This window comes from Chiloscyllium plagiosum, unplaced genomic scaffold (assembly GCF_037043375.1).
Source record: "Chiloscyllium plagiosum isolate Xiang-an unplaced genomic scaffold, Cpla_swu_hap1 HiC_scaffold_34, whole genome shotgun sequence".
NCBI lineage: Eukaryota > Metazoa > Chordata > Chondrichthyes > Orectolobiformes > Hemiscylliidae > Chiloscyllium > Chiloscyllium plagiosum.
The window spans coordinates 35,774,891-35,801,335 of NW_028270172.1; the positions used below are offsets into that span (position 1 = coordinate 35,774,891).

At 42.7% G+C, this 26,445-nt stretch overlaps 1 protein-coding gene across 3 annotated transcripts in view; it reads left to right on the top strand.

Annotated features, from left to right (window-relative positions):
- Positions 1 to 26,445, top strand: part of dcdc2 (doublecortin domain containing 2) — a 216,555-nt gene that overhangs the window by 51,227 nt on the left and 138,883 nt on the right. For all 3 annotated transcript variants that reach the window (XM_043719166.2, XM_043719167.2, XM_087978604.1), the window contains exons 3-5: positions 13,822 to 13,898; positions 20,691 to 20,822; positions 24,014 to 24,160. In XM_043719166.2, the coding sequence (XP_043575101.2) occupies positions 13,822 to 13,898; positions 20,691 to 20,822; positions 24,014 to 24,160 (356 nt within the window). The remainder of the gene's footprint in view (positions 1 to 13,821; positions 13,899 to 20,690; positions 20,823 to 24,013; positions 24,161 to 26,445) is intronic.

The following is a 26,445-nucleotide window of genomic DNA, read 5'->3' on the forward strand; positions in this document are numbered from 1 at the left end:
GCAAGTGGGATGGTTATTAGAGAAAGGCGGAGACATGGGAACATGAGGGAGGTGGTAGTCTGAAAACATAACTGTCAAAAGAACAGCTGATCCCTTGTCCCTGTAGACATATGCAGGCCTTGTAGTCTGCTGTTCTTGCTATCTGCCCATCTCTGTTGCCAACTCGTGCCTGGCTCAGGTTGTGGCGTGCCCAAATCTATTGTGTTACTGTGTTAGTATTTTCTGTCTTAAATCTTTCACTCAAGCCTCTTGAGTGGGGCTTGTGCTAAAATCCACTTTTCAGTATCCATTTGTGCAGTGTTTTTGGTAGCCTGTCTTGATTGTAACAATGGGTGGAATTATCTAATACTTTGAGTAGTGTGGACAGTGGTTAGAAAGCTGGGAAAATCTAGTGAGAAATTTAAAAACAAATAAGATTGAAGAAAAAATTTCAGCTTTCCCTTAAGGGTTTAAATGGATGGATGAATGTCGCTAAATATAGCAGTGACTACCTTATTTCTAAGCATTTGCATTACTCTACTAGTCAATTTTGTCTCCTATCTATGCAGCTCCCCTCCTTTCTTGATAAGCTAAACAGCATCAATTCCGAACATGAAAATCAGAGTGGTTACCTATGGCAGCAGTTTGCTACTTCCAGGCTTTCATTCAACTCCATCTTCACCATCATTTCACTGCATGTTTGATGGACACTGTCTTCTTCCACCTTTTGGTCCATGCAAGTGAGCATCATCAAGCCATCAGCCTTACCATGCCATCATGGCTGCTTTTGGACCATCGCACACACCAGACCAATCCACCACTTCAGGACTTCACCTTGTACCTCAGGGACACTAATTACTTGCATGATTCTGCCAGGTTACTTTCTGAGCGGGGATACGCTTGCATCTCAACTACACAGGGTGCACCTTCTAGTTCTTAGCATACTTTCTTCATACTCATTCCGTTTACACCAAGCATTCTTTTATAATGCACAGGTTGTTCAGTCCTGACTTACAGACTGCTCCTCTCTGTGGTTTACACTGCTATTAATCCAGAAGGAGAAGCAGACAACTTGATGTCTAGAGCACTGACCAGTAAAGGGGGTGGACATGTTGCTGTGCATTTTAATACTACGTCAATGTACACACCTGAACCATGTCCCTGCAATTTATGCAGCAAGAACACTGTACATGTTTCATCCAAATGGCTGTGTTGAAAGTCAAAGAGCACCAGCATTTCAAGTGAAAGGGGATTCAGATAACAAAGGTCTTTTTTGATCCCTGACAGATCCTATGTGGCACTTTGTCTGACCAGATCATTGTTCTCGTAGTCCAGGGATTGGGCTATGGTCAGTCCTGCAGGTCAAGTGCGACCAGTTCAGAGATTAGTTACATCGGTCAGGGAGCTGTCTGGGGTGTCAGGGCTGTCCTCCCTGATTCAGGCAAGAAGTGGGCCACAGTCAGTGCTAGGTGTTTTAACAGTCATGGGTCTTAACAGGGGCACTCCATGGAGTCCTGGGAGAAGTAAGAAGCTGAAGTCTGAGATTGAGTCATGGATGACCAAAGAGGAAATTCAGGATAGAAGGTTGGGCTCTCAGAGACCACGGAGGGAGGATGGGAAACTGCAAGAGTGGAGTTTCCCACAAGCTAAAATCACTCTGACCTCATCATGAGGACCAACAAGGACTTGGTAATCCAAGCTCGGGGGATAAATTGGGGACATTAGCAGTTAGAACGAATGGATACGAGGGTATCTGAAAGGCCTTCAGGACACTGGCAGTAACACAAAAGGGATAATGAGGGATGGGGTTAGTCTCAGCAAGGACACAGTCGAAACCATACCACCTTCAAACCAAATTACAATTGCAAATTACAAATGGAAGAAATTGGCTGCTACCACATGTGGAGTCGGCAGAATAAATACTGTTTTTCTCTTTGGGATGAAATATAATTCTTTCAGTGTGAGATTCTGCTAGGGGCAGTTACATTAATCACAGATCCACTGATTCAGTAATGTCACCCATCTGGAAGCAAATTGAATTTAATTGTCTGTTCATTCTTTTATCTAATAGTGAATGTTTTATGACCTCCACCAAATATGTCTGTTGCATACCTGGTATCAGAGGGCCCCCGCCATGTCAGATAACTAATTTACAAGTTGAAACTGGATTTTTCATTCTTTTTATCACTTCTTATACTTGGCTTTAGAAGACAATAATTCAGATTTGCCACATAAATGTACCTAACTGCAAGTCTGAGAGGACATGTTCTGTGATGTTCAAGGTAGCTTTTTTGGGAAGGGTGCTATAATGTTGGGTAAGTGCCTGAACTTCACTCCTTCAATGTAGCATTAGTACTTTTGTTCTGTAACCAACATCTGGATAAGATTATATAGCACAGAGCTCCTTATGGAGGCATGATATTGGCCTCTTTATGAAACCTCCATAGCATACCCTGTCAGGCATAACTTGATGCTTCATTCTGATTGCAGTGAAAACTTTAGAGTAATGTTACTGTTGTTCTATTTCCAACATTCCCCACAAATTATTGGCTTACACATCTGAGAGTTAACCCATGCTCCAGGAAGCACTGGGGACTTGTGTAGCATCTCCTAATGTTCTATCCACAAAAGCATGTAGGATGTAACTGATGCCATTTTCTTCAGAGAACAACTCTTCATGTCCTTTCCCGTGACTAGGAGAAGCAAGCATCTCTGGGTGTTGGGATTCCCCTGCATTGCTGGTGTCCACTGGCTGTAGAACTACAAACTGCACCCTTGTTGTTTTGAGAGTGTCTTATCACTGACCTGCAGAGTTTATCAACAGAAAAGGTCCACAGCATCAATATTTTTGACCACCTTATCCACTTATGTTGCCACTTTTAGGGAACTGTGGGCCTGTGCTTTTAGATCCCTTTGTATGTTAATGATTTTAAAGGTTCTGTGATTTACTATATATTTCCCTACTGCATTGGATCTTCCAAAATATATTGCCTCACCTTTATCTGGATTAAATTCCATCTGCCATTTTTTTTGCCCTGTTTCCAGCCTATTTATATCCTGTTGTATCCTCTGGCATTCTTCCCCACTATCCATAGCTCCACCAATCTTTGTGTCATCTGCAAACCTACAAGCCAGTCAGACCACTACATTCTATTCCAATATATATATACACACACACACAAAATACAGGGGTCCCAGCACTGATCCCTGTAGAATACCACTGGTCACGATCTCCAGTCAAGAAAGTATCCTTTCCCCACTACCTTCTATGACCAAGCCAGTTCGGTATGCATTTTACTAGTTCACTGTGGATCCCATGTGACTTCACCTTGTGTATCAGACTGCCATGAGGGACCTTGTCAAAATACTGCTAAAGTACATGTAGACAACATCCAGCACCCTGCCTATTATAGCCCTACTAACTCCGAGTGTAGGTTCTTCCCTGCTTTTTTTTTGAAGGCCCTGTTTGTCTTTGGTCTCCTACACCTTATGTATGCATCCTTTTTCTTTTTGACTTAGCTCTTAGTTTAACTTGTCAATCCTTAGCCTGTGTGTGTGTGTGTGTGTGTGTGTGTGTGTGTGTGTGTGTGTGTGTGTGTGTGTGTGTGTGTGTGTGTGTGTGTGTGTGTGTGTGTGTGTGTGTGTGTGTGTGTGTGTGTGTGTGACAGAACATACCCTGAGATAGTGGTATATAGTGCCCAAATCAGAGGCCCTTCAAAGAAAATGCTGAGCTGAAGCGATCAGTTACAGATCTGACTTTCATGTCCAGAATTCTCAGCATCTAGCATTGCTCACAGATAATGGTTTTGTCGAAAGCTTAATACTAATGAGGTGAGATCTACAGTTAATAAAACCATTGCAAGTAATAATCCCCCGTTAATGGCAACTTCCCATTCACTGGTTAGAATCTTGCTTCGACAAACAGAACATAGTTTATAAGATGGAACAAGTTATTCCCAAACATTAGTTACGTGGAATGCTTTGTTTCAGGGGGAGGTTACATCTGGTAGATTAAATACTTCGAATTTGCTCAGTGATCAAGAACAGCAGGGTGTGACTGCAAGTGAGGCAGATAGGGGGATCCTGTGTTCAGGATTGGGTGAGCCCCAGCTCTTGACCTTGTCCAACAGGTGTGATGTACTTGCTCCCTGTGTGGATGAGGAAAAGGGCTGCAGGGAGGGTGAGCCAGCTGACCACGGCACCATGGTGCAGAGACCATTCAAGAGGGGGAAGCAAAAAGACAAGTGGTAGTTTAGGGGATAGATAATATTCTTTTAAGCAGGATCATGAGCCCCACACGGTGTGTTGCCTGCCTGAGGTCGAGGTGCAAGACATCTCTGTCCGGCTTAAAAGAATTTAGAGCAGGAGGGCGAGGATCCAATTGTTGTGGTCCAAACAACGTAGGCAAGATGAGGAAGGAGGATCTGTTTGGGGATTACCAAGCACTAGGAATGATATTAATGAACTGGTTCTCAAGGGTAAAAATCTCCAGATTACTAGCCCAGCCATGTGCAAATTGGATTACTGGCCAAGCCACATGCACATTGGCTTAGGGATACAAAACTTAGGGAAGTAAACACATGGCTAAGCGGGTGGTGTGGGAAAGAGGGGTTCCATTTCATGGGGCATTGGCATCAGTTTTGGAACAGGAGGGATCTGCCCTGGTGGGACAGTCTCTACCTGAACCGATCTGGAACCAGTGTTCTAGTGAAAAGGATAAATAGGGTGGTCACTAGGACTTTAAACTAATGAATCAGGTGGAAGAGAAGGAGAAAACTACAGAAGTATGGTGGTAATTAAAAAGATAAGCAGCAAGTTAGCATGTGTGCAGGAGGGTTTGATTACAAGGCAGACTATGAAAAAAAGGATAACTCAGGAGATATTATCATTGGAAATGTTGGTATTCATAAAAAGAGTACAAAAATTAGCATGAGGGCACTTTACCTGAATGGTCCTAGCATTTGTAACAAGGTAGATGAATTAACGGGACAAATCATCTTGAATGAAAATGATTTAGTATCCATTGCAGAGACATGGTTACAGGGTGGCCACTACTTGGGGTTAAATATCCAACGGTACCAGAGTATTTGGAAGGACAGACAGGGAGGTGGTGAGAGATGATATGGATTCTATGGAGAAAATGGTTGTATCCATTTGGGTGGAAATTAGAAATTCTAAGAAGAAAAAGTAACTGATAGGCACAGTCTATAGGCCGCCATATAATATCATCATACTGGGGAGGGCAAATGCCTGTAAAAATGGTACGGCTAATATCATGGGGGACTTTAACCTACACGTGGATTGGTCAAACCAGCTCAGTCAGGGTAGCCTTGAGGAGGGGGTTTGTTGAGTACATCTGCGAGTTTTCTTGAACAGTATGTAACGGAACAGACAAGGAAGCAAGCTGTCATAGATTTGGTCCTGTGTAATGATACAGGAATAATTAATGACCTCATGGTTAGGGATCCTCTTGGAAGGAGCGATCACAGTATGATTAAATTTAGAATACAGATGGAAAGTACGAAGATAAAATCTAATACCAGGATCCTGTGTTTAAATAGAATATAGAACATAGAACATTACAGTGCAGTACAAGCCCTTTGGCCCTCGATGTTGCACCGCCCTGTCATACTAATCTGAAGCCCATCCCAACTACACTATTCTGTGTACGTCCATATGCCTGTCCAATGACGACTTAAATGCATTTAAACTTGGCGAATCTACTACCGTTGCAGGCAAAACATTCCATACCCTTATTACTCTCTGAGTAAAGAAACTACCTCTGACATCTGTCTTATACCTATCTCCTCTCACTTTAAAGTTGTGTCCCCTCGTGTTTGCCGTCCCTGTCCACCTTTGCTAACCCTCTGATTATCTTGTATGTCTCTATTAAGTCACCTCTCAACCTTCTTCTCTCTAATGAGAACAGCCACAAGGCCCTCAGCCTTTCCTCGTAAGACATTCCTTCCATACCAGGCAACATCCTAGTAAATCTCCTCTGTACCCTTTCCAAAGCTTCCACATCCTTCTTATAATGCGGTGACCAGAACTGTACACAATACTCCAAGTGCGGCCGTACCAGAGCTTTGTACAGCTGCAGCATAACCTCCTGGTTCTGGAACTCAATCCCTCTATTAATAAAGGCCAAAACACTGTATGCCTTCATACAATCCTGTCAATCTGAGGGAAAAAAACGAGGTAAAAACAATGACTGCAGATGCTGGAAACCAGATTCTGGATTAGTGGTGCTGGAAGAGCACAGCAGTTCAGGCAACATCCAAGGAGCTTCGAAATCGACATTTTGGGCAAAAGCCCTTCATCAGGAATAAAGGCAGTGAGCCTGGAGCGTGGAGAGATAATCTAGAGGAGGGTAGGGATAGGGAGAAAGTAGCATAGAGTACAATGGGTGAGTGGGGGAGGGGATGAAGGTGATAGGTCAGGGAGGAGAGGGTGGAGTGGATAGGTGGAAAAGGAGATCGGCAGGTAGGACAAGTCCGGACAAGTCATGGGGACAGTGCTGAGCTGGAAGTTTAGAACTATGGTGAGGTGGGGGAAGGGGAAATGAGGAAACTGTTGAAGTCCACATTGATGCCCTGGGGTTGAAGTGTTCCGAGGCGGAAGATGAGGCGTTCTTCCTCCAAGCGTCTGGTGGTGAGGGAGCGGCGGTGAAGGAGGCCCAGGACCTCCATGTCCTCGGCAGAGTGGGAGGGGGAGTTGAAATGTTGGGCCACGGGGCGGTGTGGTTGATTGGTGCGGGTGTCCTGGAGATGTTCCCTAAAGCGTTCTGCTAGGAGGTGCCCACTAATATGAGGGGGACTACAATAGGAGAGGTGTTGGCTAAGGTAGACTGGAAGCAAAGACTTTATGGTCAGACAGTGGAGGACTTTCAAAGCAATTTTTCAAAGTGCTTAGCAAAAGTATATTCCGGTGAAAAGGAAGGACTGTAGGAAAAGGGGTAATCTGCCATAGGTGTCTAAGGAAATAAAGGAGGCTATTGAATTGAAAGAGAAGGCAGACAAACTGGCCAAGATCAGCATGAAACTAGAAGATTGGGAAAACTTTAAAGGTCAACAGAAAGCCACAAAAAGACCTGTAAAGAAAAGTAAGATAGAACATGAGAAAAAACCAGCACAGAATGTAAAGACAGGTAGCAAAAGTTCCTATAAATATATAAAATAAAAAAGAGTGGCTAAAGTAAACATTGGTCCTTTAGAGGATGAGAAGGGGGATTTAGTTATGGGGTATGAAGGAATGGCTGAGGCATTCATTAGGTATTTTGTGTCAGTCTTCACAAAAGAAGGCATGACTTACATGCCAGTAATTGACAAAGAGACAAAGGTAGGTGAGGGCCTGGAAACAATCATTATCACAAAAGAGGTAGTTAGTACTGGGCAAGCTAATGAAGCAAAGGGTAGACATGTCTCCTGGCCCTGATGGAATGCATCCCAGGGTACTGAAAGAGTTGGCGGGAAAAATAGCAAATGTACTTGTGGTAATCTTCCAAAATTCACTGGACTCTGGGGCAGTTCCAGCAGATTGGAAAACAGCAAATGTGACGCCGCTATTTAAAAAGTGAGGTAGACAAAAGATAGGGAATTATAGATCAATCAGCTTAACGTCTGCAGTGGGGAAAATGCTTGAGTCTATTATCAAGGAAGTAAGAGCAAGGCATCTAGATAGAAATTGTCCCATTGGGCAGATGCAGCATGGGTTCACAAGGGGCAGGTCATGCTTAACTAATCTACTGGAATTCCATGAAGACATTACGAACACAATGGACATTGGGGACCCAGTAGATGTGGTGTATCTAGATTTCCAAAAGACATTTGACAAGGTAACAAAGAGGATTGATGAGGGCAGAGTGGTAGATGTGATCTAAATGGACTTCAGTAAGGTGTTCGACAAGGTTCCCCATGGGAAACTAGTTAGCAAGGTTAGATCTCAGGGAATACAGGGACAAGTAGCCATTTGGATACAGAACTGGCTCAAAGGTGGAAGACAGAGGGTGATGGTGGAGGGTTGTTTTTCAGACTGGAAGCCTGTGACCGGTGGAGTGTCACAAGGATTGATGCTGGGTGTACTACTCTTCATCATTTATATAAATGATTTGGATGTGAGCATACGAGGTATACTTAGTAAATTTGCAGATGACACCAAAATTAGAGATGTAGTGGACAATGAAGAAGGTTACCTCAGATTACAACAGGATCCTGATCAAATGGGCCAATGGACTGAGAAGTGGCAGATGGAGTTTAATTTAGATAAATGCGAGGTGCTGCATTTTGGGAAATCAAATCTTAGCAGGACTTATACACTTAATGGTAAGGTTCTAGGGAGTGTTGCTGAACAAAGAGACCTTGGAGTACAGGTTCAAAGCTTCTTGAAAGTGGAGTCACAGGTAGATAGGATAGTGAAGAAGGTGTTTGGTATGTTTTCTTTTATTGGTCAGAGTACTGAGTACAGGAGTAGGGAGGTCATGTCGCGGCTGCACAGGACATTGGTTAGGTTACTGTTGGAATAATGCATGCAATTCTGGTCTCCTTCCTATCGGAAAGATGTTGTGAAACTTGAAAGGGTTCAGAAAAGGCCTACAAGCATGTTGCCAGGGTTGGAGGATTTGAGCTATTGGGAGAGGTTGAATAGGCTGAGGCTGTTTTCCCTGGAGCATTGGAGGCTAAGGGGTGGCCTTGTAGAAGTTTATAAAATTATGAGGGGCATGGATAGGGTAAATAGACAAAGTCTTTTTCCTAGGTTGGGGCAGTCCAGAACTCGAGGACATAGGTTTAGGGTGAGAGAGGGAAGATATAAAAGGGACATAAGGGGCAACTTTTTCACGCAGAGGGTTGTGTGTGTATGGAATGAGCTGCCAGAGGAAGTGGTGGAGGCTGGTACAATTGCAACATTTAAAAGGCATCTGATTGGATATATGAATAGGAAGGGTTTGAGGGACATGGGCCGGGTGCTGACAGGTGGGACTAGATTGCGTTGGGATATCTGGTCGGCATGGACAGGTTGGACCAAAGGGTTTGTTTCTGATGCTAAACACCTCTATGATTCTATGACTCTATGATTCTATGACTCTTGGTGCTGCACAAAAAGAGATAGAGATGCAAGGTGTTACATGCGATGAATTAGCGTGGATAGAGGATTGGTTAACCAACAGGAAGCAAAGAGTGGGGATGAATCAATGCTATTCTGGTTGCAATCAGTGACGAGTGGTGCGCCTCAGGGATCTGTGTTGGTACCGCAATTATTATCTTCTTATCTTCCGACTGGGAACCCTCCAACCACAGGGGATGAACTTGGACTTCACCAGTTTCTTCATCCCCCCTCCCCCCACCTTGTCTCAGCCGAATTCCTCCAGCCCGGCACCGCCTTCCTGACCTGCAGTCTTCTTCTTGACCTCTCCGCCTCCATCCTACTCCGACCTATCACCCTCACCTTGACCTCTTTCCACCTATCACATTTCCAACGCCCCTCCTCCAAGTCCCTCCTCCCTACCTTTTATCTTCTCCTGCTGAACACTCTCTGCTCATTCCTGAAGAAGGGCCTGTGCCCGAAACGTCGAATCTCCTGTTCCCTGGATGCTGCCTGACCTGCTGTGCTGTTCCAGCAATAAAGTTTCAACTTTGATCTCCAGCATCTGCAGACCTCACTTTCTCCCCGCAATTATTCACAACTTACAAAGATGGTTTGGAGTTGGGGACCATGTGTAGTGTGTCAAAATTTCGGGATGTTCTTCAAGCTTTATTTTCATGTTCAGTGTTCAAAGAAAAAGATTTGTACAGTCATGCTAGAAATAGTTTATGAAGAATTCTTGTTCTTTTCATTTATTGGTTGTGAGATCTGAAAGCAGCAGATCATTATTTACTGCACGACTGACCATCCATGTTGCTGCTCATAAGCCTACTTAAAAATCTTGCACACCTGGAGCTGTGGTCATTATCCTTGAAGCTCTTCAACTTTAGTGACTTGGTCTAGGAATCTGTATTTAAATTTGAATCCTAGCTCAAGGGTTCTGGCATAGACATATGGCACCAATAGAAACTATTGTAACAGACTGAAGAAACACGAAATGCTATTTTACAGTTAATACTAATCATACAAGAAATTGTCTTGATGTTGCTATGTATCTTGTTTTCTGGAGGTTTGTGTACAGCCTGGCTGAAAAGTGCTTGTACCTGCAAATTATTTCCTTCTTTCTGCTGGGTCTGGACAGCAGAAAGTCCACGTCGGAGTACCCCCACCAGCCTCGCTAGCAGCCTTAGTGGAGGAACAGGGTGCTGCTGAGTTTGCACATGGTTGGCATCCTGCCAGCTGGAGGTGGCGGTAGGGTCTGGGGTGCTGCTGAGCTCACTAGTGAGCTGCAAGAGGTGCCTCCACTGTCTCCAGGTGGTTTCTGGGGTGGCGATGGCTTCTAGGTGTACTCCTGGGTGCGGAAAGGGAGAGGAACACTGTCAGATGGCGTAGTGTGCGCTGGGTTGGGCTGTGTGTGCCAACCAATCTCTGGCAACAAAGTTCAAATAAACCTTGCAATGTTCAGCAAGATTTCTGGTCCAAATAACTTTGCAAAGGTAAAGTAAAACTACACTGAATAGGTTAAACTAGACTCCCTGTATTTTAACTCAATATACATATACTTTTTTTTTCTGTTGATGTTTAGCAAAGAGAGTCTGCTGTGTTTTTGGGCCTAATTGCTGCCAATGATAGTCACACAGACTATCCCAATTTGGTTCTGTAAGGGTACCTTTTCCCACAAGGTTAAAAATCACACATCACCAGGTTAAAGTTCAATAGGTTTATTTGGAAGCACTAGCTTTTGGAGCACCTCTCCTTCATCAGGTGGTTATGGAGCAGAATCATAACACACAGACTTTATAGCAACAGGATTGCAATGTCATGGAATGTAATATTAAACAAATTTAGCTTAAGTCTTTCATTTTTTACAATGACCATGTTAGTTTTGGTTCCTTCATATGTAAATCCCAGAACTTTTTTTAAAGTTGCATTCTCAAGTTAGCTTTAACAATAGGTGTCATCTCAGCTCAGATAATGCATTGAAGGTGTGAGGTTAAAGTTTGTCTGTGTCCAAATGTTAGGTCAGACTGATTCAATTTGTAAAGTGGGATTAACAGAATCTTACATGGATTTATGCAGCTTTTGAGCTAAATAAAATGTAATTCTGCAAGTACAAATTCACCCCACAAACTTATATATGTGTGTGTGCAGGAGAGACTGATTTGAGTATATGCATATAGATGTGTGTGTTGGGGTATGAATGTCTATGTGTGAGTGTAATGGAATATAAGTCTGTGAGAGGGTGCATGTGTGGGTGTGAATATGGGGGGTGTATGTGTGAGCGTATGAGAGAGAGCTTGTGTTTGACAGAGGTTCTGTGTGAGTATATGGGTCCGTAGGAATGTGCATGTGTGTGTGAGAGTGTATAGTATAGTGGAGTCACCTGTAATGTGACATGAATCCAAGGTCCTAGTTGAGGCCATCCCCATGGGTACTGAACTTGGCTATCAACCTCTGCTTGGCCACTTTGCGTTTTTGCCTGTCCTGAAATCTGCCTTGGAGAATGGTCACCTGAAGGTCCGAGGCCAAATGTCCCGAACGCTGAAGTTTCAAGAAGATTTTCCCACAAGAATGCAGTGTTTCAAAAGGACAGCTCACCAGCACCACCTAGAGGGTAATCAGGGTTAGAACAACTGCTGGTCTTGTAGTGACACTTCCATCCCATAAAAGAATAATGGAGAAAAACACCTTTCTCAGATGATGGAGGGTTTGATATGGGCAAATTGAACATTTGTTATGATGACATCCTCAGCCTTTCATTATCAGGCCCTTTTCAGAACAAAAGTTTATTTTGCAGAGGAATGCCAAAGCCTGGACCTATCGCCCAGTTCCTTTGGTCTATGAATTAACCAAGTTTCTCAAATAAGGACATTATTAATTTGGGTCATTGATCCAAAATGACCCAATGAATTGCCGTAATTGACAGTAGCTGTTGTTTATGGATCCATTTCCCACAGATAAAGAGTTGAAAGGAGATTTAGGGTGTAGGTTTGCTCGCTGGATATCCATGGATATCAAACTTACAGCTCAGCGAGCAAACCTACACCCTAAACCTCAACCTGAGCTACAAACCTTCACAAACCTTGCAGTTGAAAGGAGAATTTTTGAAGTTCTTAAAACCTTGCCAATGGCTGCTTGTTGCTCATGGCTGATTGCTGGTTGCTATATTGATCAGTCATTTTCAAATTCCAATGTCTTCAACCATTACTCATTTACAAATTAAGCTCATTCTTCTGTTTTGGGACACCAGTTGAAGTAAAACACCACATTTAAGGTAAAACGCTTTTAAACTGTGTATTTGTGACTAACTGAAGCATGAAAACATCCACACTAATAGATAATAAAGGGTGAATTGTGTATGTATTACTTTGGAGGTGGGGGCACTGTAGGTGAATGAACCAAGACTATTATTCACAGATCCTAAATACATATATACAACATACAATATTTAACATAATCTAACCTGGCAGAAAGTGATTGCTGTCATCATTCTGGAAATGGGTTGTTTTCACTTATTGCTAATAGAGTGCTGATTCAGTACTGAATGTGTCCTTTGGCTGATTTTATAACAATGTGCCCACCCCTACTATTATTGGCTAATTAAATGGAGTCTTGTAAGTAAAAAAAAATGATTAGAGTGCCTTCAGGTTTCAAAACAATTGTATATGTGAGCAATTCAACATCACAATCTCGAGTGGCTTAGGTATTATAAAGCCATAATTGTGATGGCAGTAAATTAATGTCAATCATGTAATATTTTTGACAGTGATTGCATTTTCAATCATTTGATTGCAGAACTAAGTGGTATGATTTTGTTTATCCTCCCTTAGAGATTGTAACCTAGAAATTTGGCTGTTAAATGTTCTTCAGCAGGAAGCTGAAGCTCTATACAGGAAGTCTATTTCCTGCCATTAAGGCTCAAGCCAAAACATTGGTGTGCTGTACCTAGGCCTGAAACAGGTTTTGGGGCCACATATTTGCATTTGCAAAGTATCTAACACCTGCTTGAAATTCTTACTGCAAGGCTGTTCTTTTCTAAAATCATCTCAAAACCAGTCTTCCACATGCCCATTACTTGTTTTCTGTTATCCTTCCTTCTATATTGTTCTCTTTTTGGAGCTGTTGACTGTAATCTCCAAGCAGTCTGCATGTGAGCTGACCTCTCTTTGTAACTAGCCAATTTCATGATGATGAAGTTGAGATTCTATATTAGGAGTGCCTTGGGCCTCACAAAAATTCACTCACGCATGCACACTCACACACCCCTTTACCACCTAAATTTCTAAGGCCACATGATTGTGCATATATATTGAGAGAAAGAAACCTTGTGTATCAGTTCATTGTAATAGAATTGTAAACCTGTTCTGTTCATATATATATTACACAAACTAATTCTTTTACCCAGTTTTTCAGGCTGGTATCCATGCTCAAACAACTGTTTCCTGGTTATTTTTTACTTGTGTATTTCACATTCCATCTGCTTTGGTGTCAAAGTGCTCTTCCCCACCCCAATGATTGCTGCATTTATTCTAGGGAGATTTTTGGAATATTAATGGAGAACAGAGCATATAGGTCTCAGCTGCAAGTAGGTTGTATATTAAGAATATAAGATTCTGTACAGGTTCCAAGGATTAAAACACATTTCAGCACATTTTACACCAATTTATAGTCAAATTTTAAGAATTGTAAATGTCTCAGAGTTTAGCTGAAAGTCCTGAATTAAGAACCAATGTGACAGATGAAATCCACATTTTCTTTGTTCAGATCAAGCCAGTTGCTCACAGCCGGATAATAGCATCAGCGCGATTTCGAAAGCCGACTCAAGAGCCGTGCATTATTTGGTGAGTACAGAACCAAGACTGGTTTAGAGTAATCAATTCAGTAGGAATAATGCTGCATACAATTATCATGCTCTGTGGACTAACCATGTACAGATGGATCGACAGTGCCAAACACATCTGATATTTTCACTATACTGTCATTTGTCGCATTAGCTTAGTATGAGCACTGGATGTGACATCCAGTTCTAAATTGCCACAATTTATTGTATTTGTTTACCTAAATTTGGTCAATATGAAATTTTGAGCTAGTTATGATTTGGAAAGTGCTTTGCAAGACATTACTGTTTTGTGTTTGTGTTGCTTCAGAGATATATGTATCTAAGAGAAGGCATGGTGACTCAATGGATAGCACTGTTGCCTTAGAGTGCCAATGAGGTGGGTTCGATTCCACCTTTGGGTGACTGTCTGTGTGGAGTTTGCACATTTTGCCTGTGTCTGCATGAGTTCCCTCTGGGTGTCCGGTTTCCTCCCACAGTCCAAAGATGTAAAGGTTAGGTGGATTGGCCATGCTAAATTGCCCATTGTATCCAGGGACGTGCAGGCTATGTGGATCAGCCATGGGAAATGCAGTGTTACAGGGATAGGGTAGGGAGGTGGGTCTGGGTGGTATGCTCTTCAGAGGGTTGGTGTGGACTAGATGGGTTGAATGGCCTGCTTCCATACTGTAGGGATTCTATAACCTCGTATCAAAAACTTAGATCATGGTTGGGCTACATTTTTGATATTCCTAAACCTGCAATTATCCAAATATTCAATCCCAATATTAACTCTGGGGACAATTGGAGTTTTACAGTGACTTCAGTCTCGTGTACCTCCAGTGGAGAATGAGTCACTGATTTATATTAGAAGTATCCTCTCCTCTCCTCAATTCTGATTATATAAATTTAGTTCATTGCTCTGAGAGAGCACTGCATCAAAAGCTGAGCTCTAAGGGTTGAATAAAAAGTCAGGTTGTATTAGATTGCTTGTATTCTTTTGCATAGAGAAGTGAAATAGAGATCTAGTTAGAAATGCTTAAGATGGTTTTGAAGGCTTTCATTGGTTAGTTGGAGAGAAGTTATTTTCTCTGATGCAGGAGCCCAGAAAAATGGAGCACTATTTTAAGATTGGATCGGTGAAATTCAGGGTTGTTCTTCGTGTAAAGGATAGTAGAAATCTGGAAACTCCTCCCACACAAAATTAGCTCAGCTGAGAATTTTGGAAGAGTGATGCCAACCTGCTGCAATTCCCTCTACGATTTGCCAACTGACATAACAGGTCCACAGTGCATGCCATTTCCCTGGCCCTGCACTCATCCCTGGAACATCTGGACAACAAGGACACCTACGTTAGACTTCTGACTGACTACAGCTTTGCCTTCAACACTATTATCCCCTCCAGACTAATCTCAAATCTCCGAGCCCTGGGTCTCCGCTCCACTTTCAGCAACTGGATCCTCAGCTTCCTGATCCACAGACCGCAATTAGCAAAGGTAGATAATTGCTCCTTCACCATAGCAACCCTCAACACTGGAGCCACCCCCCCTCCCCCCAACAATGTGTTCTCAGCTCCCTGCTGTTGTTCTTGTACACCCATGATTGTGTTGCCAAATTCTGAATGAGCATCATCGCCAAGGTTGCTGACGACACCAACCTAGAATGGATATCAAGCAATGATAAGTCAAACTACAGAAAGGAGGTAGAAAGTTTGGTGACATGGTGCAATGAAAACAACCTCTTTCTCAATCTTGGCAAACAAAGGAACTGAGCATTGATTTCAGACAGAGAAGAGGAGAACACCCTCCACCCCCCCATCTACATCAACAGAGCGGAGGTTGACAGAGTCAAGTCCCCAGGCGTGATGAGAACCAACAATCTGTCCTGGACTTCCCATGTGGAGATGACTGTCAAGAAGGCAGGACAATGCCTCTGCTTCCTCAGGCAGCTCAGGAAATTTGGCATGCCACAAACAACCCTTGCCAACTTTTATGGATGCACCGATTGAAAGATGGGTGTATAATGGCCTGGTATGGTAACTGCTCTGCCCAGGACTGTAAGAAACTACAGAAGGTTGTGTGCACAGCCCAAACCATCACGGAAGCCAACCTCCCATCCATGGACTCTATTTATATTGCTCATTGCTACGAAAAGGGTGCCAACTTCATCAAAGACCCCTCCCTCCAACTTCACCTACAACCTCTTCCATCAGGCAGAAGATACAGAAGCTTGAATATGCGTAAACAGGTTCAAGAACAGCTTCCCTGCCATTGTTAGACAGATGAATGGATTCTCTAACTTCAAATAATGTTCATCTTGTTAGTGTTGATTTTGCTTTGCACAGCTTCTGTGCAGTGTAACCTGCATGCCTCCCTCTTAGCACCCTTTACTCTATACATCCTTGCTTACAATGATCTGCCAGTCCTGCTCACAAACAAAGCTTTTCACCGTGCTCGGGTATGTGTGAAAATAAGTCAAATCAAATAGATGAATTTTCTTATCGAAGCATGAGAACACATGATAGATTGAGGTGCAGATCAATCATGATTTAATTGAATCATATAACAGATGCTAAGCTAGGGGTTGAATTGGCCACTTCCTGTTTTTTTGTTTAACAATGGAAGTAAACATGATAACAGCAGTGAAATTACTGTCACTACTTTAAGTCAAAGATAGATGATGGTACCTGCTCATTCTACCATTTAATGAATAATCCTTTTTACCTCCTCCCAAACAATTTTTTAGATTTCCTACAGTGTGGAAACAGGCCCTTCGGCCCAACCAGTCCACACTGACCCTCCAAAGAGTAACCCACCCAGACCCATTTCCCTCAGACTAATGCACCTAACACTATGGGGCATTTTAGCATGGCCAATTCACCTGACCTGCACATTTTTGGACTGTGGTAGGAAACCGGAGCACTCGGAGGAAACCCACGCACACAAGGGGAGAATGTGCAAACTCCACACAGACAGTCGCCCAAGGCTAGAATCAAACCTGGGACCCTGGCATTGTGAGGCAGCAGTGCTAACCGCTGAGCCACCATGCCACCCTACTCATTTGAAAAACTCAATTGAAAAGAAAAAGGTGTTAACCGCCTACATATTTTTATCAGCTAGAGACATTTTGGTTATTCTGTGTTTAAGACTGGAGTTATCCAATCAATTGAATTAGATAACATGAGCAAGGAAAATTTTTTTAGTGATTAAAATTTAAATTTGAACAGATGATTTGCACTAAATGACTGAATTGAGAGTTTACTTGGGTGTATATGGGTTTTAATTCATCTTGAGGAATGGTGCAAAATGGCTGACATGAGCTCATTGCAATTGTATGCGGTGCCTAGTCTTCAGTTTGTATCTTTTTTTATTTTTCTCCACTTTTGATAGTGGACTGAAATGAGGAATGGATTGGTTTAAGACCAAGGATTGTGGAAGGAATTGCTGTACTACGTAAAAGCTGTACTACTGAAACATATTGTATGCGGCATTTACACTGACACTTTGTTCAACCAGTGGAGAATTGTGGATAGGCTGGCACATGCAGTTGTAAAAAAAAATGATATTTGTTCAGCAAAAAATAGCTAATTTGGGTTATGGAGTGGTGATCTTCCACCAACTATGTGTTTACTTCCTGGGTGATGTAAACTGTACACTAGACTTGTGGATAGTGCCAAAAAATGTTGTAGGTTACAGAGGGATATACAAAAGCTGCAGAGCTGGGCTGAGAGGTGGAAAGTGGAGTTTAATGTGGAAAAGTGTGAGGTGATTCATTTTGGAAGGAGTAACAGGAATGCAGAGTACTGGGAGAATGGTAAGATTCTTGGTAGTGTAGATGAGCAGCGAAATCTCAGTGACCATGTACATAGATCCCTCAAAGTTGCCATCCAGGTTGATAGGGCTGTTAAGAAGGCATATGGTGTGTTAGCTTTATTTGTAGAGGGATTGAGTTTTGGAACCATGAGGTCGTGCTGCAGCTGTACAAAACTCTGGTGCGGCCGCATTTGGAGTATTACGTGCAGTTCTGGTCACTGCATTATAGGAAGGATCTGGAAGCTTTGGAAAGGGTTCAGAGGAGATTTACTAGGATGTTGCCTGGTGTGGAGGGAAGGTCTTACGAGGAAAGGTTGAGGGACTTAAGGCTATTTTCGTTGGAGAGAAGGAGGTTGAGAGGTGACTTAATTGAGACAAATAAGATCATCAGAGGGTTAGATTCGGTGGACAGGGAGTATTTTTCCTGAGATGGCGATGGATAGCATGAGGGGGCATAGCTTCAAATTGAGGGGTGAAAGATATAGGACAGATGTCAGAGGTATCTTTCTTTACTCAGAGAATAGCAGGGGCGTGGAACGCACTGCCTGCAACAGTTGTCGACTCGTCAACTTTATTGGCATTTAAATGGTCATTGGGTAGGCATATGGACAAGAATGGAATAGTGTAGGTCAGATAAGCTTCAGATTGGTTTCTCAAGGCGGTGCAACATTGAGGGCTGAAGGGCCTGTACTGCACTGTAATGTTCTATGTTCTAAATGATATTGTGAGAAGCCCTCGGAATTCCTGAAGGTAAAGGTGAAGTGTCTCTCTGGAATAAAAAATACCTGAAGCTTGTAAAAAGCCAGTTTATTTTTTCTTGCCAGTCGCTGTAAGTTATTGCTTTTAACTAACGAGTCAGAGAATTTATAATCTGTGAACCACTCCTTTTGTACATCTTGCAAGGAAGTGAAAAGTACCTGGAGAAGAGGGACTGAAGAAAGCAAGTCTTGGCAAACAAAAAGATCATCTCAGCAAATTTTGTGGACAGGAGCCTTTAAAGTGCCTTTCCAGTTTCTTCTCACCCCTACACCCTAACCCTTTTGCCTCTGTGTGTCTGTGCCTATGTATTGGGGGGGGGTAGGGGATTTGTAAGAAGACTACAGTTTAAATAAGAGAGTTATATGTCAACAATTCGTATTTGCTTACCTATCGGTGGAATCTGTGCTTTCTGTTCACCTGGGCGTAAACAAACTTGTAAATTGGAGATTTTTGCATGCTTTGATAAAATCTTAGACTGTTGTGATGACTTCAGGAATGTTTGACTTCTCAGCATGCTAATCCTAGTGAGGTGTGACATGTCCCATTCACTGCAATGCCCCCTGTTACACTTGGGGTAATATAAATCACGCTGGATTTGGGAAAAATTGAGTGGGAAGTATCTACCTGTGGTTAATAATGCACCCTCAGTGGAGGAAATGTCGCAGAGAGAGATTTTGGTTCAGAATTACCTCTCACTTCATTATCTACCTCCATGGAAAATACTCATACGTTGTCCTTCATGTGAAACGTTATCATGTGCCTTGCACAAACCCACCATTTCTAAACTCCTTATCCCTTTAGCTGCTACAGTGTTCTTGGTGACTTTGTGAAATTTGATTGGTTCAATTAATTTCACTCGAAGTTGAAATTTATCCAGCCTGAGAACATAATATTGTCCCCTTTTAAATTTTATTTTTGCTTTTATGCTCTTCTACTTTTTTTGTGAATACTCCAATGACTTTGTTAGGTTACCACTGCTGCTGCAGTGCAAAGCCTCTTCAAAACTCCATGTTCATTCTGCATTTTGTATTGACTCCACCAGCTGAAAGCTTCTGATGTGATGTCCCATTAATCTAATGGAAATCTATGTTACATAAGCATGCGGGATTTGTTTTGGGTCACATGAAACCCAGTGATCTGTGATCAGCTAAGTTCCATGCTGTTACCAGGTCACCGCCTCTTTACAATAGGACTTGTTTTTCCACCCTGTTGACCATTCACTTGAGCGCATTCACCGCTCCCACAGAAAATTCCCACTGCTGCATCTATATGCAGTTAAGAGCCTACATGCTACTGGGCAAGTAAACAGCACATTTATGAAATGGCATTATTTCTTTCTGCATTCAGTAAATGGGCATTTTATTACCACATACATGTGACACACTTGGGTGCAGACATCCACATCAAGGCCTGAAAGCACAGGCTCAGAATAAGGGGTTGCCAATTTAAGACTGAGATGAGGAGGAATTGCACCTGAGGGTTGAGAGTCTTTGGAACTCCTTGCCACAGAGAGCTGTGGAGGCAGAGTCCCGGTGTATATTTAAGTTTAAGGTAGATTCTTGATCAGTTGGAGAATCAAGGGTTATAGGGAAAGGCAGGATTATTGGATCAACCATGATCCCATTGAATGGTGAAGCAGGCTCAAGTGGCCAAATGGCCTACTCCTGTTCCTATTTCTTATCGTCTCTAGTTTAATGTTTTCACTTTTGAAGTTTAAAAGCTTAAAGTTTGAAGGAGGAGCCCCCTTCTGATTTTCATAGCGGCAAATTGGGAAGTGACGAGATGGTCATTTGCATGTTTTAATAAGGCTGTGTGCCTTCATTTTAAACAGCAATTATAGTTGATCAGAATTGGCCAGGTCTCCCAAGCCTCAGGAAACCTGGCACTTTAAGAGAGACAGAAGGGTGGAATCCAGAAGGTAAATGCCTTTACAGCACAGCTTGTGGGCTAAGAGGAATGAAAGTGTTTCCTCCAGGCACCACAAGTTTTCCAGTAAAACTCCATGCCTGTGATCTCCCTAATCCATTGCTACCACAATCTGATTTACTTACCACCTGAGCCATGCACCCTGAGCAGACAACAGGCAGTCTTCAGAGAAAAGAAAATAGTGAATTTTGGGTTATTGAGCTGTGAAAGTTAGGCCTAAATTTTATTGTGTAAAGATGTAATACTGACATTTTCTCCTTTTGTTTAAATGTTCTGAGTATCTGTTTTCATTCTTATACATTGCTGTTTTTTAATCATAGTGTGTTCTCAAATGGAGACTTCTTAAGTCCTGCTACTCGGTTGCTGATTCCGAAGAGAATACTGGGCGAGTGGGAACAGGTCCTTTCCAGCATCACTGAGAAAGTGAACCTTAGAACTGGAGCCGTAAGAAAGTAAGTTCCATCTGTAATAATCATTGAATATGCTGACGCTAGGGGCTTTGGTAAATGGAGCATGTTGGTTCAGTTAGTGATGTGGAATCGTGCTGTTTTGTTTGTCTGATGAGTCAGACTTTTTTTTAGCCTCAATTGTTGCCACTTCATTTGGGAACAAAATCAATGGGCTGAAGAAAGCTAATTTTTGGCAAATTTGTTTGTGAGTGGGATTTATGGCACCTGGTCAACTCTTACCTATGATGACTTTTTTCATGTATTCTTTGCTCAGCATTGTATCAATTATGCAAACAGTTCTTTGGTGCACACCTCGTGGAATTGTTCTGCAGAAGTAGAATTGCTCATTGCTGTTAGGACTTTGCAAGTTTCACTCCACTGGCACTGTATTTCAAGCTCGGCTGTGCAGCACTTCAGACACTCTCAGCCAGGAACTGCCCTTCACACTGATGTCCTGCACTGTTATTTAGAGAGTGATATAGCTCCTCACTTCATTGACAAGGGTCTGGAGGTACTGGTGGATGGGGTGGTGAAAAAGAGGGCAGTGAATTGGCAAAGAAGGTGCTGCCACCTGGCTCAGCCAGATTGGGCCACAATGACCGTCCAACGTCCCAGGTGAAATACAAGGCATGCCAATGTGGTAGGAGTAAGCGCCATCATCATCCGTCTGCTGCCTCACGTTTACAGGGTGACCAATCACTCTAACTCTGCAAACACATAAGCCTTGCACCACGGTTGATGGTGTACAACTCTCACTATTGTATGCATCGTGTTCATTCAATGGCTATCACCCACCTCATCCTCCCAAACTGCTAACCCCTGACCTCTGTGCTTTTGACTCACTCACCTGGGGTAACCTCACGACTTAGCCTGCTTCTGCATCATTACTGACACCTCTCCTGAACAGTTCCATCATATGGTCCTCTTTGCTGGAAGAAAAAGTCTCTGGACAGATTATTGGATGATCATCACTCCCAGGAACTTCATGCTCTCACCTCGGCCATCTCCACCTCAGCATCATTGATACAGACAGGGGTGTACCCTCCACTCTATTTCCTGTAGCTAATGATCAGCTCCTTCATTTTTCTGACATTGATAAAGAGATGATTGTCTTTACACTGTGCCATTAAGCACTCAATCTCCTTCCTGTACTCCACTTCTTCATTGTTTAGCATCTGACGTACAATGGCGGTGTTGTCAGCAAACTTGTAAACGGAGTTAGTGTGGAATTTGGCCACACAAATGTGTGTATATTAGGAGTTTAGTAAGAGGCCGAGTACGCAGCCTTGCAGGGCACCAGTGTCTTTGATTATTGTGAAGAAGGTGTGGTTGCCTACAGAGTGCTCTCTGCTCATTCCTGAAGAAGGGCCTCTGCCCGAAACGTCGAATCTCCTGTTCCCTGGATGCTGCCTGACCTGCTGTGCTGTTCCAGCAATAAAGTTTCAACTCACCCTGAAGAAGGCCGAGCTAATGTCTGTGGCAGTGACTGAGGGTGTATGGGTTTAGATCAGAGTGGTGCTGGAAAAGCACAGCAGGTCAGTATTCCTGATGAAGGGCTTTTGCCTGAAATACCAATTTTCCTGCTCCTCAGATGTTGCCTGACCTGCTGTACTTTTCCAGCACCACTCTGATCTAAACTCTGGTTTCCAGTATCTGCAGTCCTTACTTTTGCCTGAGGGTGGATGGGCCAGGTGGTATTGTCCCACTGCCGTTGTGTTCTATTTGCTGTGCTGTGCTGTGCTGCTGTCCCATTACCACCAATGCTAAGTCATGATTAACCTCTGCTAGCTTTAATCTTGGACACTTAATTGCTTCTCTTCTCTTATGCAATCATCAGCGATACCCAGTGAACCCCCATTCCAAAGAGACCAGGGCTGGCTACCCACCTCCACCCTAGCTCTGCCTCCAACTCTGAAGAGGAATCCACAGTTGGAGGTGGAAAACTAGCCCATGGGGAGAGCTCTTGCACACTTCAAACTCCATTAATGAAGGAGTTACCACTGGTTAACCATGAGCCAACTGAAATTTAATGTGGCTCAGAGATTACATGCAAATGGCAAGCTTTTTTTTGCTTCAGCCATTAGTTTTCATTTCTTACAATGAAAACTAACTGATGTAGCTAAGCACAAAGAGCTGGAGAAACACAGCAGGTTAGGCAGCATCTATGGAAAGAGATAATGTTTTGACTCCAGTGTCATTCTTCTTTGGTGTGGTACTGTAGTCTCAATGTTAACTCTTTCTTTTCTTTTTCCACACATACTGCCAGACCTGCTAAGGTTCGAAAGCAGTTTTCTGTTTTTATTTCAGATTTCCAGCATCCACAGTATTTTAGCGATTTTGGAGCTATTGTACTCCTCATAATCTGACACAATGCATCCATAAACCTGGTTTCAGTTTAAGCAACAGGGCCATCGAGACCGATCTATTTGTCTGTTGTAAAAATCACAAGTATTTTGTAAACAAAACATTCTATTTGTGAAATATTACATAAATGCTGACACAAGGTTGATGGTGATATTGATTCCCGCTGGGATTCTAAGGTTTTACTGTTCCGTTGATAACTCCATAACTTTATTATGTTAACAATTTCACTTCGGGACTAGAATACTGCAACGCAAATGTGTTTTATGTTACTCATTGACCTGAGCACTTAGATACTACCATATTTTATAATGTGAAAGACATGAGGATTGTGCACAGTGTGTGTCTTATCTCGTGGTTTAAGATTATATGCAGGCAATAATTGGTAAGGTATGTGGGTTGCTCTCCTAGTCTGTGACTGTTGTGTGTCTGGTAAATGTTCTAGTTGTTCTCCTATTCATGAATAAGTATCAAGAAAAGCCTATGTGCACCAGATTTCTGAAAATTGTCACATTTTTGAACAAGCTTTTAATAGCCGACAGTAAAGTCTAATTTATGGGTTGTGAGTGCATTTTAATCAATCTTCTTCAGAATTCTGTCACTGCTGATTTTCTTTTAGTGCTAACATAGCAAGCTAACTGAATATAAAGCAGCTGAATGATGAAGCTGATATTATGCACTCTGTGTGTTGCATCTGTAATCCCAAATGCTCATTAAAATATAATGATTATTATATTTATTTAATTATTAGTGATTGCCAAGTTTCGAACGGGTTGACTGTTATGCCAAATCAAAGTCTAAGTCGTACTATGATGATTTCGTGTTTCTTCTAGGCTTCATACATTAGATGGAAGGTGCATCAATGATGGCACAGAGCTTGAGAACGGTGGATATTATGTTGCGGTGGGCAGAGATAAATTTAAGAAATTACCCTATGGTGAACTGATTTTCAGTAAACCATACCGAGGAAGATCTAATGGGTAAGGTTAGCCCTGTTTGTCTACACTTTTAAGCTTTCCATCCTGTTATGAAATTACCTGAATTTCTATCCACGCAAGTGTTATTAACCGAATTTAATTGTAAGCAAGTTCTTATGGTGCATTTGTTGGGGTCATCATAAATATCTAAAAATAATGTGATAAAATATTAGGCACTGGATCCAAGTCAGAAAGACCAGGGCAATTGAGATAGAATCGCTTTTGCACCTAAATAGGAAAGTAACAAGAAAGGGGGTTCCTCTGTCATGGAAGGCAGTGCAGGTGTCCCCTGCGGTGATACAGGTATACCGTTTTGGTTACTGTTGGGGGAGATGGCTCACCAGGGAAGGCAGCAGTAACCAGATTCATGGCGCCATGGCTGGCTCTGCTGTACAGAAGGGCGGGAAATACAGTGGAAGGGCTATAGTCATAGTGGATTCAATTGTAAGGGGAGTAGTTGGCAGTTCTGTTGTCAAAAACAGGACTCCCGAATAGTATGCGGCCTCCCAGGTCCATGGGCCAGGGATGTCTGAGATTGGCTACAGGACATTCTCAAGGTGGGGGTGAACAAACAGCTGTCGTGGTACACATAGGCACCAGTGATGTAGGTAAAAAATGGGATGAGGTCCTACAAGCAGAATTAAGGAAGTTAGGAGGCAAGTTTAAAAAGTAGGACCTCAGAGGTAGTAATCTCAGGATTGCTCCCAGTGATATGTGCTCGTCAGAGTAGAAATGAAAGAATGGGCAGCATGAATGAGTGGTTTAAGAGATGATGCAGGAGGGAGTCCTTTAGATTTTTGGGACATTGCAACCGGTTCTTGGGGAGGTGGGACTATTATAAATTGGACGGTTTACACCTGGGCTGGATTGGAACCAATGTCCTTGGAGGTGCTTTTGCTAACGCTGTTGGGGAGGGTTTAAACTAATGTGGAGAAAGTGAGGTCTGCAGATGCTGGAGATCAAAGTTGAAACTTTATTGCTGGAACAGCACAGCAGGTCAGGCAGCATCCCCTGGATGCTGCCTGACCTGCTGTGCTGTTCCAGCAATAAAGTTTCAACTTTAAACTAATGTGGCAGGGGGATGGGAACCAAATGAGGAGGTTAGTGGACAGTAAGAAGGTAGTAACTAAAGCCTGTAAGGAACTAGATAATGAAGTCAGCGTGACTAAGGGGAAGAGTAGGCAGGGAGCAGATGATGAACGCAAAGGGACAGGTGGTCTGAGGCGCATTTATTTTAATGCAAGAGGTGCAGCAGGTAAGGCAGATGAACTTGAGGCTTGGATTAGTACCTGGGAGTATGATGTTATTACTATTACTGAGACTTGGTTGAGGGAAGGGCATAACTGGCAACTAAATATCTCAGGATGTTGATGCTTCAGATGGGATAGCAAGGGAGGTAAAGGGACGGAGGAATTGCATTTCTGATCAAAGAGGATATCACAACTGTGTTGAAGGAGGGCACTAGGGAGGACTTGAGCAGTGAGGCAATATGGGCAGAGCTCAGAAATAGATAGATGTGATAACAATGTTGGGGCTGTACTACAGGCCTCACAACATCGAACGTGAGATAGGTAAAAATATGTAGACAGGTTATGGAAAGATGTAGGAGCAACAGGGTGGTGGTGATGGAAGATTTTAATATTCCCAACATTGACTGGGATTCACTTAGTGTTGCAGGTTTAGATGGAGCAGAATTTGTAAGGAACATCCAGGAGGGTTTTATAGAGCAGTGTGTAAATAGTCCAACTCGGGAAGGGGCCATACTGGACCTGGGGTTGGGGAATGAGCCGGGCCAAGTGGTTGAAGTTTCAGTAGGGGTTTCGTAAGTTTTAGAATACTCATGGACAAAGATGATAGTGGTCCTAAAGGAAGAGTGCTAAATTGGGGGGAAGGCCAATGATAGCAAAATTCAGCAGGAGCAGGGGAATATAGATTGGGAGCAGCTCATATTTGATATGTGAGCGGCTTTTAAAGAGAGTTCAGCAGAGATCTGTTCCTGTGAAAATGAGAGATAGAAATGGTAAGATTAGGGAAACATGGATGACAGGTGAAATTGTGAGACCAGCTTAGAAAAAAAAGGAAGCATACACACTTTCTAGGCTACTGAAGACAGACAAGGCTTTGGAAGAATATTGGGAATGTAGAACCAATCTGAAATGAGGAATTAGGAGGACTAAATGGGGTCATGAAATTTCTTTAGCAAACATGGTTAAGGAAAAATCCCAAAGCCTTTTATTCATATATAAGGAGCAAGAGAGTAACTGGAGAAATGGTTGGCTCACTCAAGG